Genomic DNA, 16,382 nt, shown 5'->3' on the forward strand with positions numbered 1-16,382 from the left:
TTCTAGAAGCCACCGAGAACTGTGTAACTGCCAGGGTGTGTTTATAACTGAGCTCCATTCATCACTGCGCTGCGTGGACGGGAGAGGTTGAGGATGTACTACTGTTTTCCTCCTGAATGGCACAGTAGTCGTGGACATTGATTTTCATCCCGTCAAAGTATTTCCCCTCGACTCTTTAGTCGCGGACGAGGGTTCCTTCGTGGAGGAAGTAGTCGCGGAGAAGGGTGTTTAGAAATAGCCATGGACAAGAGTTTTTCATATACAGCGGGTTACAGTGGACGGTACTCACTCGTTGATGGTTGTGGATGAGGGCTCTCGTGGATAAGGGCTCCTATCAGGTTATCTGATGATGTAACTTTTCCCATCGAAGCTCGTGGACGATGGATCCCAGAGGTAGTTTTGGACGAGGGATTTTCCGCAGGCTGCAAGTTAACCGTGGACGGGGACTCCTCCCGTCGATGAAGACGGATCAGTAGACCACTGATCCCTCGTAGATGAGGCAATTTAGCCTCAACGATCGGCCCATGCACGCGGATATGTCCATTGTAGAGGACCTTGTGTACGATATGCCTGTGGACGATGTCTTGGTATCATGGTCGACAAGGGGGTGTCTTACCTGCCACTTCTGATGTTATCCAAACAAAGCAGGTTTAAGGAGAACGTGGACAGTTCACAGGGTGTCAGAAACTCATGCTTACCCCTTTTTCTTTATCTTTGGAGGTGGTGCTGTCCCCTTTTTCACGGATTAAGCACTTCTCTATGAAGCATGCTTCTCAGGGTCCTCCTTCCCAAAAATGAAGCTCTTCTTTTCCCTTGAAGCTTGCTTCTCAGGGGTCCAGAGGGAAATTACAGGAGCTGTTTTGACACACTCTCCATCCTCAGACAAATGGCACTTACTCCACAGATGGAGTCTCCTGTGACTGCCCAGTAGGCTCTTCCGTCTGAAGATTTGACAAATGTGACATCTAGAATGCTATGGCTGCAGTCTCCCTGGCTATGAGGGGCCAGATGCAGGATCTTCCCTCAACGATTTCGAGATGAAGACAAAAGTTTCCTGGGCTGCAAAACAAAGAGTGTGTAGGGCAGAAGAAAATCTACCCATAGTAAAAGAATGGTTTGAAAAACATTTGAGAAGACTGAATAATAAAACAAAGCTCAGGAGAGCTGGGGGGAATGCATAGGTGAGTGCCTGTACAGGCATAATAGGAAAACAGTATTGCTTTTTCCTCGGGATTTTATATATAAATATATATATATATGTAAAATATCAGAGGCGGAGATAGAGAAAAGAAACTCCGTCAGAAAGAGACATGCTGCATCTTAGACTTTGAGAGCAAGTACCCCAAAGGACATAACATAGACGAAGAGATGTACACCTTTTTAGGCTGACATATTTAATGTAATTATGTGTCAAGTGTGTCATCAATCAATCCATCTATCCTGTATTTTCGTATTTATGTGTTTTTTCAGTTTTTTCTGATTTCTCTGCCTCTCCAACGCATAAGGATTTATGTTTTCCCATTTAGTTTGGAAATTTATTCAATAATATTTTGATCCTGTATGGACAATTCGGATGAAAAAATGATTTTTTCCTGTACTTACAAGCCTTTTGATTTCCTTAGGCTAGTTTCCTTAAGGGTGTGATTTGGTCAGAACTTCTTTAGTCTCAGTAATGGTTACAGAATATGGTTCTAATTTTGGTGTTTTTAGGACCCCGGTTGGGGGTTCATCATTTTTTATACTAGTACACTTTTGGTGAAATTTTAACTAATTTTGGTGAATTTTTACATGTGCATGGTGAAAATAGGCTATGATGAGGAGATGTGTGAACATAATTTTCATTTTTATTTTGTTATGTACTATCAACTAAGAAATCAGACATGGCCACTGGGACTGCCAACTGTGGATCCTCTGTTTTAAAATCTGTTTTAAATGTACTGTTGCAGGCTTTTTATAAGTATGTATATCAGAGTATTAATCGACATTGTTTGTGTAAATGATATGTCTACATATGATTGTGCGTTAAGGCTATCAGCACGAGGCACTTTAATTTATGGACATAGGAACAGTTGATTGAAGCACTATGCACTTTAATGTATGTACATAAGGAATGTCTGGTAGCAGATTATTATGCGGCACTTTATAGGCATTATGCACTTTATCGGAACTGCACTATGCACTTTACTTTATAAATGAAGTTAAGGGCATTTTAGCTACAAAGACACAATAATGTTACAGACGATATTACAGAGAACTATAAGCTTGAAGCAATATTAATGGCAACATATTGCTTTTCATATATTCCTGCACAATGCATTTCCCCATTAACCAATTGTACAAGCACTAAGCAATTATTGTACATGTCAGGGGCAACTAATGAAAATTGTGACCACATCAGAGGTTTCATAGACATAGATGAACAATTGGGTAAATAGATGCAATTGTGAGTAATCAGTCCCTTTTTTATGTCCATGTTTGGTTTCTGCCTATTCAGAGATGGCCGACAATCGGTCACCACACGAAAAAATCAGTCCTCTTTCTATGCCTAAAACCATGCCACATGAGCCATTTTAAAGGTTTGTTAACATGGATCACCTGTTGTGATCAAGCGCTGAGGAAACCGCGAAACGCGTAAACTATTCTATGCAAGGGCCATATGTTTTTGGGAGAACCACGATGTTAGTGGATTTTTATGAGCCGTATGCTGCGCATTTTTAACTAATAAAAAATACTTTTTTTTGATACTGAACACCGGTTTCCTGGAGTAATAGTGTTTGACTGGGGGAGTGCTTTCCATGGACTGCAGAGGAAACAGTCTTTTCTAACATATTTTAACGTTGCTTTGCGACAACGTAGGAAACGCACCAGTGAATTGGGACAGACTAAAGCACACAGCAAATCGTGAAGAGAAGATATTTATCCCGTGGCTGCTTGGATTGCTTTGAATTTCTTTTGCTGATTTATGTTGGAAGGTGGAGCTGCGGCAGAATGCTGCACGGCCAAGTGAAAATGCCTGCGTGACAACAGACGCGGACAAGAAGCCGGGTGAGTGTACAGCTGCGGCTTTTTACTCTAACTCCACAGCGATCATTTTCTGTTTTATTTGAAAACACCACAGAAATCTTTTTCATCACACAATGCGTGCACGTTACTGATTCGTGCATATATGCGTCCCCATTCAATGACAAGCATTCAAAGTTACTATACTTTGCAAATATATGCCCATAGTAGAGGTAAATAAGGAAACTGTGCGTGTGTATCTTTTTGCGCAGATATGGCTAACTCCCTAGGCCAATAAAGAAGCAGCACGGAAAGCACAAGCAATTACCCTATTCAATGAAACACTGCAACAGACCAAGTCGGTTCAAAGCGCTGCCAAAACAATAGAGGCTGATAGAGAAATTGGACTCTTAAAAGAGCTGGAAAAGCTTCAGAAAAAATAAGTGAGCAAATGGTGGGAGGAGCACTCTCTGAAGAATTAAATCGAAGTAGGGAGGATCCCGAGGGGTTTAAGAATACTAACTATCCCCTCCTTTGAAAAGCAAGACCCCAACATGCTTAATGAATGGAGTGAAGCCACCAACCTTTGCTCCAGCACCTTTCTCTGACTCCTAATTAAATATGCAGGAACCGACCGCAAGAAAATATTGAAAAAAATTGAAGAAGTTGAGAAGACTCTTATGAGCTACCCGAAAGTGAAGAGGGGAAGAAATTGAAGAAAAATATTGAAAACAATATGTTGGGATACGAGGAAGAAATTAAACAACGTAAACAGTGCAAATTTTTGCGTGATAAGGAAGATTATGAGAGGGGAAGTGTTTATACCTTTGCCCGGACGTTTGACCAATTGAGACAGAACTCTATGAAAAAAACATCAACACTTGAAGAAGTAAGTGGGAAAGGAAGTAACCTGGAGTCGTCAGCATCAGAGTCAGATGCTACAATGAGTGAGAACGATGAACCAACTATACGTCTACATTTTTTAGACGAAATGAGACTTTTACGCCAAGATGGCAAAAAACAAAAACAATCAAGAGGAGGAAAACAAGGTCGGGGACAAAGCAGTGGTGGGCGGGCAAAACGAGGAGGGGGCAGAGGGGCAACCAATACGGCCAGCAATATCCCGGACAGATTGCTGCGCTCTGGGAAATAGATGATATGCCCAAGGATGAAGGTTTGAGAATCATCAATCTGTCCAACCATACCCTTACCCAGCATCAAGAAACGGTTTTGAGCATCGGATTGAACTTTTGCCCAACTGCCCATTTTAATTATGTTGAAACCCGTATCGACTTTGACCACTTTGTGCGTAAGTTACGTTTAAAAAAGTTTTTTGCCACTACAGAATGTGCTAATAGGCGTACACCTAAAGAAGGCGGAAACACAGAAATAACTATCAGGGATCTAGAAGCTCTAACAGACCTAGCTGAATTAGAGAGAGAGGCACAATCAGATGTCACAAATGTGACCAACGCAGTGGACCTTGAAGACTACGACATCAGAACTGATTGGACAGCGAAAAGCAAACTTAAATCAAAGTCCAAATTCAACCCTGTAAGTAATCTAGGGAACAACATCAAAGCCTTCCAGACGTTGGTCTTTGAACATCTCAAGCAGTATCGCAAGAAAAAGAAAGTAAGATACAAAGACAACCGGACAGTAATGGAAAGAAAGGCAGTAAAAGAACTACAAACCCTCAGCAATTGTATAATTAAGCCCTCGGATAAAGGTCGAAATATCGTTCTGATGAACAGAGAAGAATACATCAAGAGTGCTTACAAACAATTGCATGATAAAAAATGCTATGAAAAAATTGGGGGTAATCCAACAAAAACCCTAGAAAATAAAGTAAGGGACTTCCTCGCAATATGGGAAGAAAGAGGGATTCTCACTGAGGATAACTAAGTTCCTGAAGACGGCAAACTCAGTGATTCCGACAATATACTTTCTTCCGAAAATCCACAAGGATATCAAGAAACCTCCAGGCAGACCAATATTCTCTTCAATGGGCTCCGGCCTTGAAAATATGTCAAAGTGCATAGACGAAACACTTTTTCCCTTTATGTCCTCTCTCCCATCTTATATCAAAGATACAACAGATTTTTTGACACACATTGAAAATATGCCTTGGCAAACCAATTATATCATGGCCACTATGGATGTTGTTTCCTTGTACACATCCATAGGGCATGAATATGGGAAAAAGGCATGCAAAAGCTTTCTGAACACAAGATCTCTAAATGTTTTAGAACACAGCAAGATGATTCTTGAGATGATCGATTTGTGCCTGACGAATAACGTTTTCATCTTTAATAATGAGTATTTTAGACAAGTGCAAGGCACAGCGATGGGCACAACGTTTGCCCCATCCTACGCAAATCTGGCCATGGGAGCATGGGAGGCTTCGGATGTGTGGACAGAAGAAAATCACAACTACCGATAACATTGTGCTGTGGCTCAGGTACATTGACGACCTTTTTATAATATGGAAAGGGTCGGAAAAAGCATGGACAACATTTGTCAAACTCCTAAATGACAATGACCACAATCTGAGGTTCACAGAGACACATAGTAAAACCTTCCTAACCTTTTTGGATGTGAATCTCCGAATTGTGGACGAGACATTGACACGGAATTACATAGGAAACCAACTGGTACGAATACACCTCTGCATGCAACTAGCGGCCATTCTAAAAACTTGATATGGAGCATTCCGTGTGGTGAGTTTATAAGGATCAGGAGAATTGCTCTACTCTGAAGGCCTATGACTGACAGTAAAATTGCAGCAAAGAGTTTCCTGAATCAATGTTATGCAAAGAAGGTCATTGAAAAAGCTTATATAAAAGCAAGGAAGAGAGAAAGATCTGACCTGTTGATAGGAACTCGCTTGGCAAATGAGTCCACGAAAGACAATGATGCAACAAGATTAATCCTGACCTACAACAATGAAACATCCGAAATCAAACATATATTACAAAGACATTGGCAGATTTTACGAGCGGATAAAGACCTTGCACCTATTTTGAAAACTTATCCAGAAATTAGTCTCAGACGCAACCGCTCTCTCAAAGACTCACTGGTTCAGAGCTCTCTAACACAAGAAACAAGGTCCGTACAAGAAACATGGCTGACGAAACAGAAGCCAGGCTTCGGGAAATGTACAAGATGCAACATTTGTAAATATGCCAGGAATTGTTCAGATTACACATACCCGATTTTAGGTGACTCAATTAAGATTACAGACAAAATCACATGTGAGACTGAATACGTGGTGTATGTACTCTCATGTACATGCCAAAAATGGTACCTAGGCAGCACCAAATGTAAACTGAAAATAAGAATTCAGCAACATGTGAGGGCCATTTTACATTAAGATCCGAAATTATCCAATGGCCAAACATTTTTATGACCGTCATCACTGCAATCTGGAGGATTTTAATTTCTTTGGCATTCATAAAATCGAACAAAATATCAGAGGCGGAGATAGAGAAAAGAAGCTCTGTCAGAAAGAGACATGCTGCATCTTAGACTTTGAGAGCAAGTACCCCAAAGGACATAACACAGACGAAGAGATGTACACCTTTTTAGGCTGACATATTTAATGTAATTATGTGTCAAGTGTGTCATCAATCAATCCATCTATCTATCCTGTATTTTCGTATTTATGTGTTTTTTCAGTTTTTTCTGATTTCTCTGCCTCTCCAATGCATAAGGATTTAAGTTTTCCCATTTAGTTTGGAAATGTATTCAATAATATTTTGATCCTGTATGGATAATTCGGATGAAAAAATGATTTTTTCCTGTACTTACAACCCTTTTGATTTCCTTAGGCTGGTTTCCTTAAGGGTGTGATTTGGTCAGAACTTTTTTAGTCTCAGTAAGGGTTACAGAATATGGTGCTAATTTTGGTGTTTTGCGGTTCATCATTTTTTATAGTAGTACACTTCAGTTGAAATTTTAACTAATTTTGGTGAATTTTTACATGTGCATGGTGAAAATAGGCTATGATGAGATGATGTGTGGACATAATTTTCATTTTTATTTTATTATGTACTATCAACTAAGAAATCAGACATGGCCACTGGGACTGCCAACTGTGGATCCTCTGTTTTAAAATCTGTTTTAAATGTACTGTTGCAGGCTTTTTATCAGTATGTATGTCAGAGTATTAATCGACATTGTTTGTGTAAATGATATGTCTACATATGATTGTGCGTTAAGGCTATCAGCACGAGGCACTTTAATTTATGGACATAGGAACAGTTGAAGCACTATGCACTTTAATGTATGTACATAGGAATGTCTGGTAGCAGATTATTATGCGGCACTTTATAGGCATCATGCACTTTATCGGAACTGCACTATGCACTTTACTTTATAAATGAAGTTAAGGGCATTTTAGCTACAAAGACACAATAATGTTACAGACGATATTACAGAGAACTATAAGCTCGAAGCAATATTAATGGCAACATATTGCTTTTCATGTATTCCTGCACAATGCATTTCCCCATTAACCAATTGTACAAGCACTAAGCAATTATTGTACATGTCAGGGGCAACTAATGAAAATTGTGACTACATCAGAGGTTTCATAGAAATAGATGGCGAACAATTGGGCAAATAGATGCAATTGTGAGTAATCAGTCCCTCTTTTATGTTCATGTTTGGTTTCTGCCTATTCAGAGATGGCCGACAATCGGTCATCACACGAAAAAAATCAGTCCTCTTTCTATGCCTAAAATCATGCCACATGAGCCATTTTAAAGGTTTGGTAACATGGATCACCTGTTGTGATCAAGCGGTGAGGAAACCGTGAAATGCGTAAACTATGCTATGCAAGGGCCATATGTTTTTGGGAGAACCACGATGTTGGTGGATTTTTATGAGCCGTATGCTGCGCATTTTTAACTAATAAAGAAGACTTTTTTTGATACTGAACACCGGTTTCCTGGAGTAATACTGTTTGATTGGTGGAGTGCTTTCCATGGACTGCAGAGGAAACAGTCTTTGGTTTAAAACTGGGCTCTGTAAGGGTGTCGAAGAAGGAAGCCGACACAAAGGTGACATGGTGGTGGTTATAAACTTTAATTTGTGCATATATAGGTCCTCACTATCCCTATCCCCATCCTCTAAACACCACCCCCCTGTGTCACAACCTACTTCTATTCCTCACACTATAACTAAAGGATACTCCAACAGAAAGTTCCTTCTCTAGGAGAATGTCTCCCTTCTGCTGATGCTTGTATAATGTTTAAAAGAATGTTCTCTTCTAACAAGAATGCCAGGGAGAATGACTCCCTTCCCCTTGCTTCCAGGTTTCACACAGCCTTCACACAAGGCTTCCCCCTGGCTTTATTGGGAACTATATAGATCTATACCATGAGAAGGGAGCCGTGCCCCTGGACATGGGGTACTAACCCCATGTCCGGGGGGGGGGACGGCTCCCTTCTCATGGTATAGATCTATACAGTTCCGAATAAAGCCAGGGGGATGCCTTGCCCTGGCATCTCTAGCACAACTCCCAGTATGAAACCAGGAGAAGGACTCCCTTCTTCTGGTATTGCTCTGTACAGTTCACAATAAAGCCAGGCTACATGATCCCCTTCCCCTGGTGTCATTAGAGTATGTTCCAAGAGCTTTAGCCTGTTCTTTATGAGAAGGACTCTCTTCTCCTGCTGTCTAAAAGGTTTGTTCTCAATATCTTCAGCTTTATGTACACTTTGCCACTCTGTTTTGGTGTTAGCAAAGTCTCAAATCAATCTATGTGGATAAGTGGGCTTAGTGCCGCCACTGAACCAAGGAAGTTCTCCTTGTTCGCTCAGTTCCCTTTGTTGCAATCCCAGACCCTTCTCTGGTGGTCAGTGGGCTTATTACGGCCATTGCGATGATGAGGGAGCTCTCCTCAGATGCTTGGTTTCCAATGGTTGGGGTCTCCGACCCGTCTATGGCGGTCAGTGGGCTTATTGTCACCACTGAGACAAGGAAACTCTCCTCAGATGCTTTGTTTGTACAGGTTGTGGTCTCTGACCAGTCTTTGGCCGTCAGTGGGCTTATTGTCACCAATGCAATGAGGAAGCTCTTCTAACATGCACATCTTAATCCCAGGATAAAGTATAGACCTCCTCTGGTCTGTCCCAACCACTGCATTGTCCCTACCAGTCTGCCTGTGCTCCCCGGTAACTCTGAGAAGTCTTAGGCACTCCTCTGGCTCTTCCTGGTACAGGTGTCGCTCTCTCCCGGGCTCCCTGGTGTCTGGGCTTTCACCTTTGTCTCCGAGTCTCGGAACAGTTGTTGAGTCAAAGGGCCCACCTCCTCGATGTGATGCCACCGCTCTTCTTCTTGTATCTTCTTGGTGGACGAGCGCCTGCTGGAACCCATGAGGACTCCCACAGCTGCACACCAGCATCCTCGAGCCCTCTGGCGTTCCCCACTTCGACAGCTTCCACCTCCACTGTTGCTCAGGACCTGGACTGGAGTTTGACTTACTGTTGAGTGTTTCTTTGCATTTGATCTTCCTTTGTTGGGCCCACCACTGCGGAATACTGGACTCCCCTTCTGGTTCAGTGATGTAATCTTCATGCTTCCTCTGGGCCTGCTTGTGCCAGTACTACCATAGGTTGCAGTATTGTAATACAACATGTGGGTGTGGGAAGGAGTGCCCTGTGATGGAGGTATGGACTGTGCGATGGTGAAAAGAACAGAATCAGGGTTGTGTGGCCTAGAACATACGTCCTCATCCTCAAGAGGAAGGTCCGACACTGAAAGGTCCCCCCACATGTTACCACCACTCAGGGGAATATTGGTTAGCGGCTGCACAACCCTAGCCTTACAGGGAAGAGCTCCCCCATGATTCGTCAGAGCTCATTTTACACTATTACCAATAATCAAAACATCCAACGAGATCAAGATTGTCAATGCAATACGTCCTTAAAAGCATACAGATGGCTTGCGTTGATGCTGGGATCCACAAAACTACTATGAACGCAATCTGAGGGTGTTGGAGAGGGCTGAAGCACAGGCTCTGCACAGTCAAGCCTTGCCTCCAATGACAATCTCTGAGTTTTGGATTACACTTTGACACAAAGCCAACACAAGAGCATAGAGAAAAATGTAGTTCCATACCATGATGCTCTCCTTTGCAGATCTTTTGGCCTGTTCAACTGCTTCCCGCTCATGCTTGGACAGAACCCGTGAGGCTGACTTGATGCGGGAGAATTCTGACGGAGTCATGATGAGAGAGGTGCCTGAAGGGTCTTCCGATGGTACACTGTCATGCACGGGAAGAAATGTCAATACTAATTAAATTTACTGTTGCAATAAGTCAAATCTTGTGTTAGCTGAAAGGGCTTGCCAATTCAGAGTGATGCAAACAAGCTCACAGAACTCTGTAACTCTGGAATCAGTGTCAAGAGGCTGCAGGCAGAACCGTCCCAAAAACCATACACTCAGAGATCCGTAAGTGAATGATTCAATAATAAAGGGCACAACTGCCTTATTTTGGGAATTATGTTACTGGAGAAAGCTCCAGAATTGCGCCGGATTTACTTTAACAACGACTGTCTTAAGCAAAAGCGTTTAGAATTCTGCTAATAAGAATGGTTTTCATCTTTACTGGCACTTTTCACACTTTTCAATTCAGCCTGTCAAATGCTTTCACTATACATTTTTGTACCCTTTCCACGCTACTCAATTATTGTTCTTTTTCACCTAATGCCAAAGTAGGGCCCCCTCATGAGTTACACTGCCTGAACTTGAGCAGTGGATAGGTTGATGTAAAGAGTCTTTCACCTAACACCAACCGCACACCTTTCTAGCCACACCCAATCAAATCTGCCTTGGATATTTTCTCTACTGAGGGCCTGATTCTGAGCTTATGACAAGAAGAGTGTTGGAATACGACATTCTCCCCTCCAGTTTCCAGCACCACCATTCTGAAGTGGGTGGAAGTATTGGAGGGGAGATGTCATGCTTCCCAGCAGCAAAAGCTGCTACAATCTCTCGTTGCGCGAGAAACATATGCTACAGTGGCATTGCAAACATTTCTTAAAAGACTGCTACTGTTCTCATTTAAGAAGGTTTTCTTGAACTTTCATTAAAGTAGAAAAGTGGTGCTGCAGTGTAAGAAATGCCATTTGTGTAAAGGGGAAAAAGTGTGCGGTGGAGTTTAGCGGCACCTCAAAAGTGCCGTGTTTGAACTCCTTTTTAGACGTCCTAAACCAGTGCTGCTGCTGGACGAAGAATACTCTCCATGTGGCTGCCCTGCATTCCTGATGGTTGCTAGGGCTCTTGCCAAGCCATAAATCAGGCACAGCAAGCACCTCCAAATCAGCCCCGAGTCTCCTAGCACCCACAGGTTTAGTGGAATCTAATCAGTTACGATTTAGGTTACAAGTCTGCCCTAACTGCTAATATTGATTTTGAGACTGATCAGGAGCATGTCTTTCATTGTAATGCTTTGCTCAACTTCCTCGGATTAATGAACATCATCTTTTGTTCAGTTTCGTGCTGGGAATGGAATGGAAAACCTTACACCTCCAGATATACTGTTTCAATTGCGATCCTGCATTCACACTACTTCATACATTACATTACAAGTTTGCCGGTGTCCCGTCGGTAATTTCGGCGGGATACCGGCAAACTGCCCCTACCATTTCCACAGCCTGATATCCCGGTATCCCAGGTGGCGGAAACGTTGGTAAATCCCCATTCCATGGAGTAATTGCAGCATTTTTTTACCGGTCGGGTCTGATTTTCCAGCAGGTCAGGCCTAGAGGTAGATCCGTGGCCCCCACTGGCAAACTTGGGTTTTCCCGGTATGGTAAAAAGGCTGGTGCCCGAATTACTGTCAGTTTTACCATACCGGGGAAACTGTGATGAGGCCCATAAACTATAGAACAGCATCATGGCCAGAATACAACATAAAACCAGCCATGGAAATGCTGGCATTACCGGTACCACACAGCACAGTACCCTCAGTACATATGAAAGCCTCTGCCTGTTGTTTCCCATAGTGCAAGTTACTTAGAGGAGCAGCTGGGAGTGAGAGTGGAGAAAGCACAAAGCTTGTGCAAGTTTCAGACACACTTGATTAAAATTCACCCACCCGCCAATAAATATAAGAAACTAGAATGATATTCTGAAGGCCAAATAGCTTTTATTTAAATGCTAACATGTTGTTCTTAAGAGCGGGTACAAAAAAGCCATGATCAAAAACAGTTTGTTCTTTCAGAAAAAGTGGTCCATTAAAATAGAGGATACTCACTGAAATATGGGAAGTATGTGGGCCTTGGAACCAACACTTTAAGTGGAATACGATGGTCGAAAAAGTGACCCTCCCCGTCCGCAGGAGGATGTAAGAGAATCTCAACACGGATTGACACGTTGATACACAGTGTTAGGAAAGATTTTCTTTTTTCCTTTTTTCCTCCAAGGGACTTCTATAAAGATACCCTTTCTTTTTGCTCTGTTTTGAATGCTGACCCGACTGTCTGGGGGTAAATTAAGCCACCGCCTTCCTTTGTGCTCATTTCTATGGAGGAACTGATTAGTCCAGAAGACTATCAATACTTGAAAACTATGTATTGGATTTCTTGTATTTATAAAGCTACACACATCACCTTAAAGTGAAATGAAGTGTAGTTAGGATACTTTGTATGCTTATAACTTTTTCTTTTGAAACAAATAGTTACAAATACAATTTGTCCAGGATGGACTGGTGAAAGCGGAAATTCTTTTATCATGCGTTTTACTTTTTACTTATGCGCTTTACTGCATAGCGAGGTAACACAAAAGTACCATATACTCTAAAATGGTGCCATGCCACATGATTGTTGCCTATCTATTGGCCGCATTGTTCTTTGGCCTTCTTCCTGCCCTCTCAGATCTGGAATTGCCACATCTGGGAATCCCTTTCCACAGGGAAATCCTATGCTTGACTAGGCAAGGTGGCAGTCGGTGTGTGTCTAGATGTGGGAGCTCAGGCTGTCTGGTGCTAATCCACATCCATGCCCATGAGTGTCTGTTAGTGAACAGACTGTTCGGCCAGTGGCTATGAATGGTGCAGATCCTTACTGTTGGTGGGCCTGGTGGTGGCTCCAGTCCAAAACCTGGATAAAAGGATTCCTGAAGCCAAGTGAGAGATCATAGTTAGAGCCAAGAACTCTACGAAAAAGTGCAGACTGCAGAAGACCCAAGAATGACCAATTGTTCAGGGAGTGATGCACACATATGTGAGAGATGGGTTCCTGCAACCCTGAAGTAAATAACACATCATTATCATTATGAGTATCAAGACCTTTGGTTTACTAACATGCCATTATGTTTAAAACACATCCAAAAGCCAGAATGGCTCTATAATAATGCACCAACTAATCAGTTCACTGCCTAGCTGGATGGGTCAGAGACTTCACCAGATTCAAAAAATGTTTGAAAACATTTGCATCTACAAAAAATATTTACTTTACTGTACGAGTAGTTCTCTGTAACCGGAAAGCTAAGACAAACCTTCTTTACAAAACATTTTCTTTAGGTCTTTCTCTCCACCAAGGACGGAGAAAGGCAGCAGGGGCCTCTCAGAAAGTGGTCCACCAATGTCAGATTCGACTAGTAGATGTGATGAAATCTTATATTTTAGGCTGGTTGATGAGGCTGGTGTGACCATAGACGTCCACCACCAGCTCCGTGATGTAGGGTCTGACGGATTTAAGACTGAGCATATCCCTCCCATCCCATCACAAGCATTAAGGAAAATAACCCAGACCTGCCAGGGCATCGGGACCCAAGAATAAAGGGAATGGGGACAAATGTGGAGGACACTGGGCTGCAGCAGAGGGTGACTATCTAGGAGAAGGAGGAGAAGGAAGATTGGCCTTGCCAGGACGAGAATTTGGGGAAGAGAAAGCCATTGAGCTACTCCCTGGAAAAGCACCCCAATAATTGTATAACTAACAGGATAAGCCATAACCCCAATAACACCTTCAGTGAGAAGAAGCTGCCCCTTACATAGGCTACCCCAGATAATATGTTACTTAAGTTAATGTGTCATTCATTGAAGAATCAGGAATGGGGGAAAAGAGAAGGCCCTACCTGTCTACACAGGTTTTGTAACCCACATTACACAAAGAATTCCAAGGACGTTACTCAAGAAATTACCTGATGGATGCAGACCAGTGCTAAAGACTCTGCGTCATCTGCAGACCATAAACCACCCTTAAAGACTCTACAAAAGAATGTGGGTCCCTTTGATTTAGAACTGGTGTGATCTGATGAATTTCAAGAGCAGGTGGAACATCCAAAACAAAAACCCTCAAAAAGACTCCACATACAGAAGCGGCATAACCTCCATCTCCTGGGAGGGATTCTAATATGCCATTGATAATCTCTGTCACGAGGACAGTTATGGCAAAATTCCCCTTTTGGGATTCTATAGTTCTACTTTGTGGGACCCCTAAACTTTAATTTGTTTCCTATTGTTTTCTTGGATCTTTGACTTTATTTTTGCCACCAGAGGGATTTCTACTGAAGTGCCCCTGACACTGCACGTCTTTTTCCTACACTGTCCTATGATAGCCAATGTGGCTCCTTGAACAGGGGCGCTTAGTAAGTCATGCGTTGAGTTGGCAGCTGTAATTTAGTTTTGGTTTCACCAGGGGTGCAGCCTGTTTTACCGCATTGGTAGCCCAAGGTACCAGTATGGTAGCCATAGGGGTACACATGTTTTTTCGATGTCCGAATACCAGTCATTTTGTTTTGGGCAACAAGGCAATTCTTAAATGAAATGGTTGTTGTGCTCACATTTAGATCAGCCCGACACCATCAACAGTATCTTAAATTGGACTTTGGCGAAATTAGTGAAATATTTTATTTGCATTACACCGAGCGGCTTAGCAAAGAACACTGTATAACTTTACGGCTTTTCTTTAACGTACAGGACACCTCTCCTAGAGATAGCAAGGTCAGTATGCCTTGATAGGTAAGCTGCATGTTTTCCAGATACAATTAAGCACACTGGTGATCTAGAAGATGAAAAGAAATATAATGCCCCGTTGGTGTCTACAGCACAGAACAGTACTCACCAAACACTGTTTTTAAGTCATTTAGAGAGTTGTGTTAGACGCATCGGACAGGCACTACTCACTGTTACATTTTAGACAGCAATATTGAGCACGGGGGAAGAGGTAGTGAGGTATCAGTAACATAAACAACTGGGTACCTACAGTTAGACATAAATAAGGATACTGAAGTTAGTTGAATGCTCGACTATGGGATAACAGATACTGTTTGACAAGTGCTTTTCTTTTCTCTTTTTTTCCCCATTCATTGTTTTCAACTTTTTTCATATATTTCGTCAACTGTGTGTTTGTGTCATGTGGCCTGCATGCTTCTGATTTTGGAACAACATTTATCTATTTATCTATTTGCGACTTGATTGTTGTGATGATTTGGTACTCGACCACAGATTTAAACATGAACTGTTGGATTTATATTGAACTGTTTATGCTGATCAGATTAGCAGTAACACCCTGATGAAGGACTCCATGTAGCCAGAAATGCATTGGCAACTGTTTTGCATCTGCAAATAAATTACATATTTTTTTGAAACCTCAAGGAATGCATTAGTCAAATGTATTTATCAATTGATTGACGAATTATAATAATTGATTAGAAATTATCGACTAAGTAATAGATTTAAGTCCGAAGAAGCCACTTTGTGGTATTAAGGGTGTGCAGCCCACACCAAAGGCTATTGAGCCCAGGTCTTTCTTTCGCTATTAGTTTCATGCATGCCCAGCACAGAGGAGTGATATAGTGGGTTGCACCTGACTCTGAATTCTACATCTACTAAGAATTCCATAACTGAATCAGTAAGAACTTTACTTTATTTAATAGTAGTGCCCGCTCATCCCCTCTCGTGTGAAGGGTCTGCCTAGCCCCTTCTATTGTTTGTATACATACACTGTGCTTTACTATGTGTTGTGCTGAACCCAATCATTATTTGAACGACTAGTTGCTATGTGTGTAACTCTAAAGAAATACTGTAGTGCATCTGTGACTTTTATTCTCTAACAGTGTCTTTTGGGGAATAACTGTCCCTAGCCACCAGCCTTCCTTTCTCCCTTACATCACACCAGACTGCTTTGTTATTTCTACCAGTAAGAGAGTTTGCTCTAACTTCTGGCTGGAACACTGTCTTACCATTAGGATGGATGGTTTCACACACTGTGCCAGAGGGCTGTGAAAAAATCTTCTTAAGAGGAACACATGGGCCGCAGGGAAAGAAGTGTTCAAGTCCTGACTTAAAGAAAAGGCAGTCAAACAATTACTAGAACCTGATAAACACATTGGTCATAGTAAGCATACTGTCCCATGCATTCAAACAC

General features: G+C 42.0%; 1 protein-coding gene across 1 annotated transcript in view; it reads right to left on the bottom strand.

Moving 5' to 3' along the window:
* The window catches only part of CFAP45 (cilia and flagella associated protein 45), a 368,333-nt gene that overhangs the window by 280,804 nt on the left and 71,147 nt on the right, over positions 1–16,382 (bottom strand). The window contains exon 4 of the mRNA XM_069604692.1: positions 10,126–10,270. Within this exon, the coding sequence (XP_069460793.1) occupies positions 10,126–10,270 (145 nt within the window). The remainder of the gene's footprint in view (positions 1–10,125; positions 10,271–16,382) is intronic.

This window comes from Ambystoma mexicanum, chromosome 1p (assembly GCF_040938575.1).
Source record: "Ambystoma mexicanum isolate Mex_15411 chromosome 1p, UKY_AmexF1_1, whole genome shotgun sequence".
NCBI lineage: Eukaryota > Metazoa > Chordata > Amphibia > Caudata > Ambystomatidae > Ambystoma > Ambystoma mexicanum.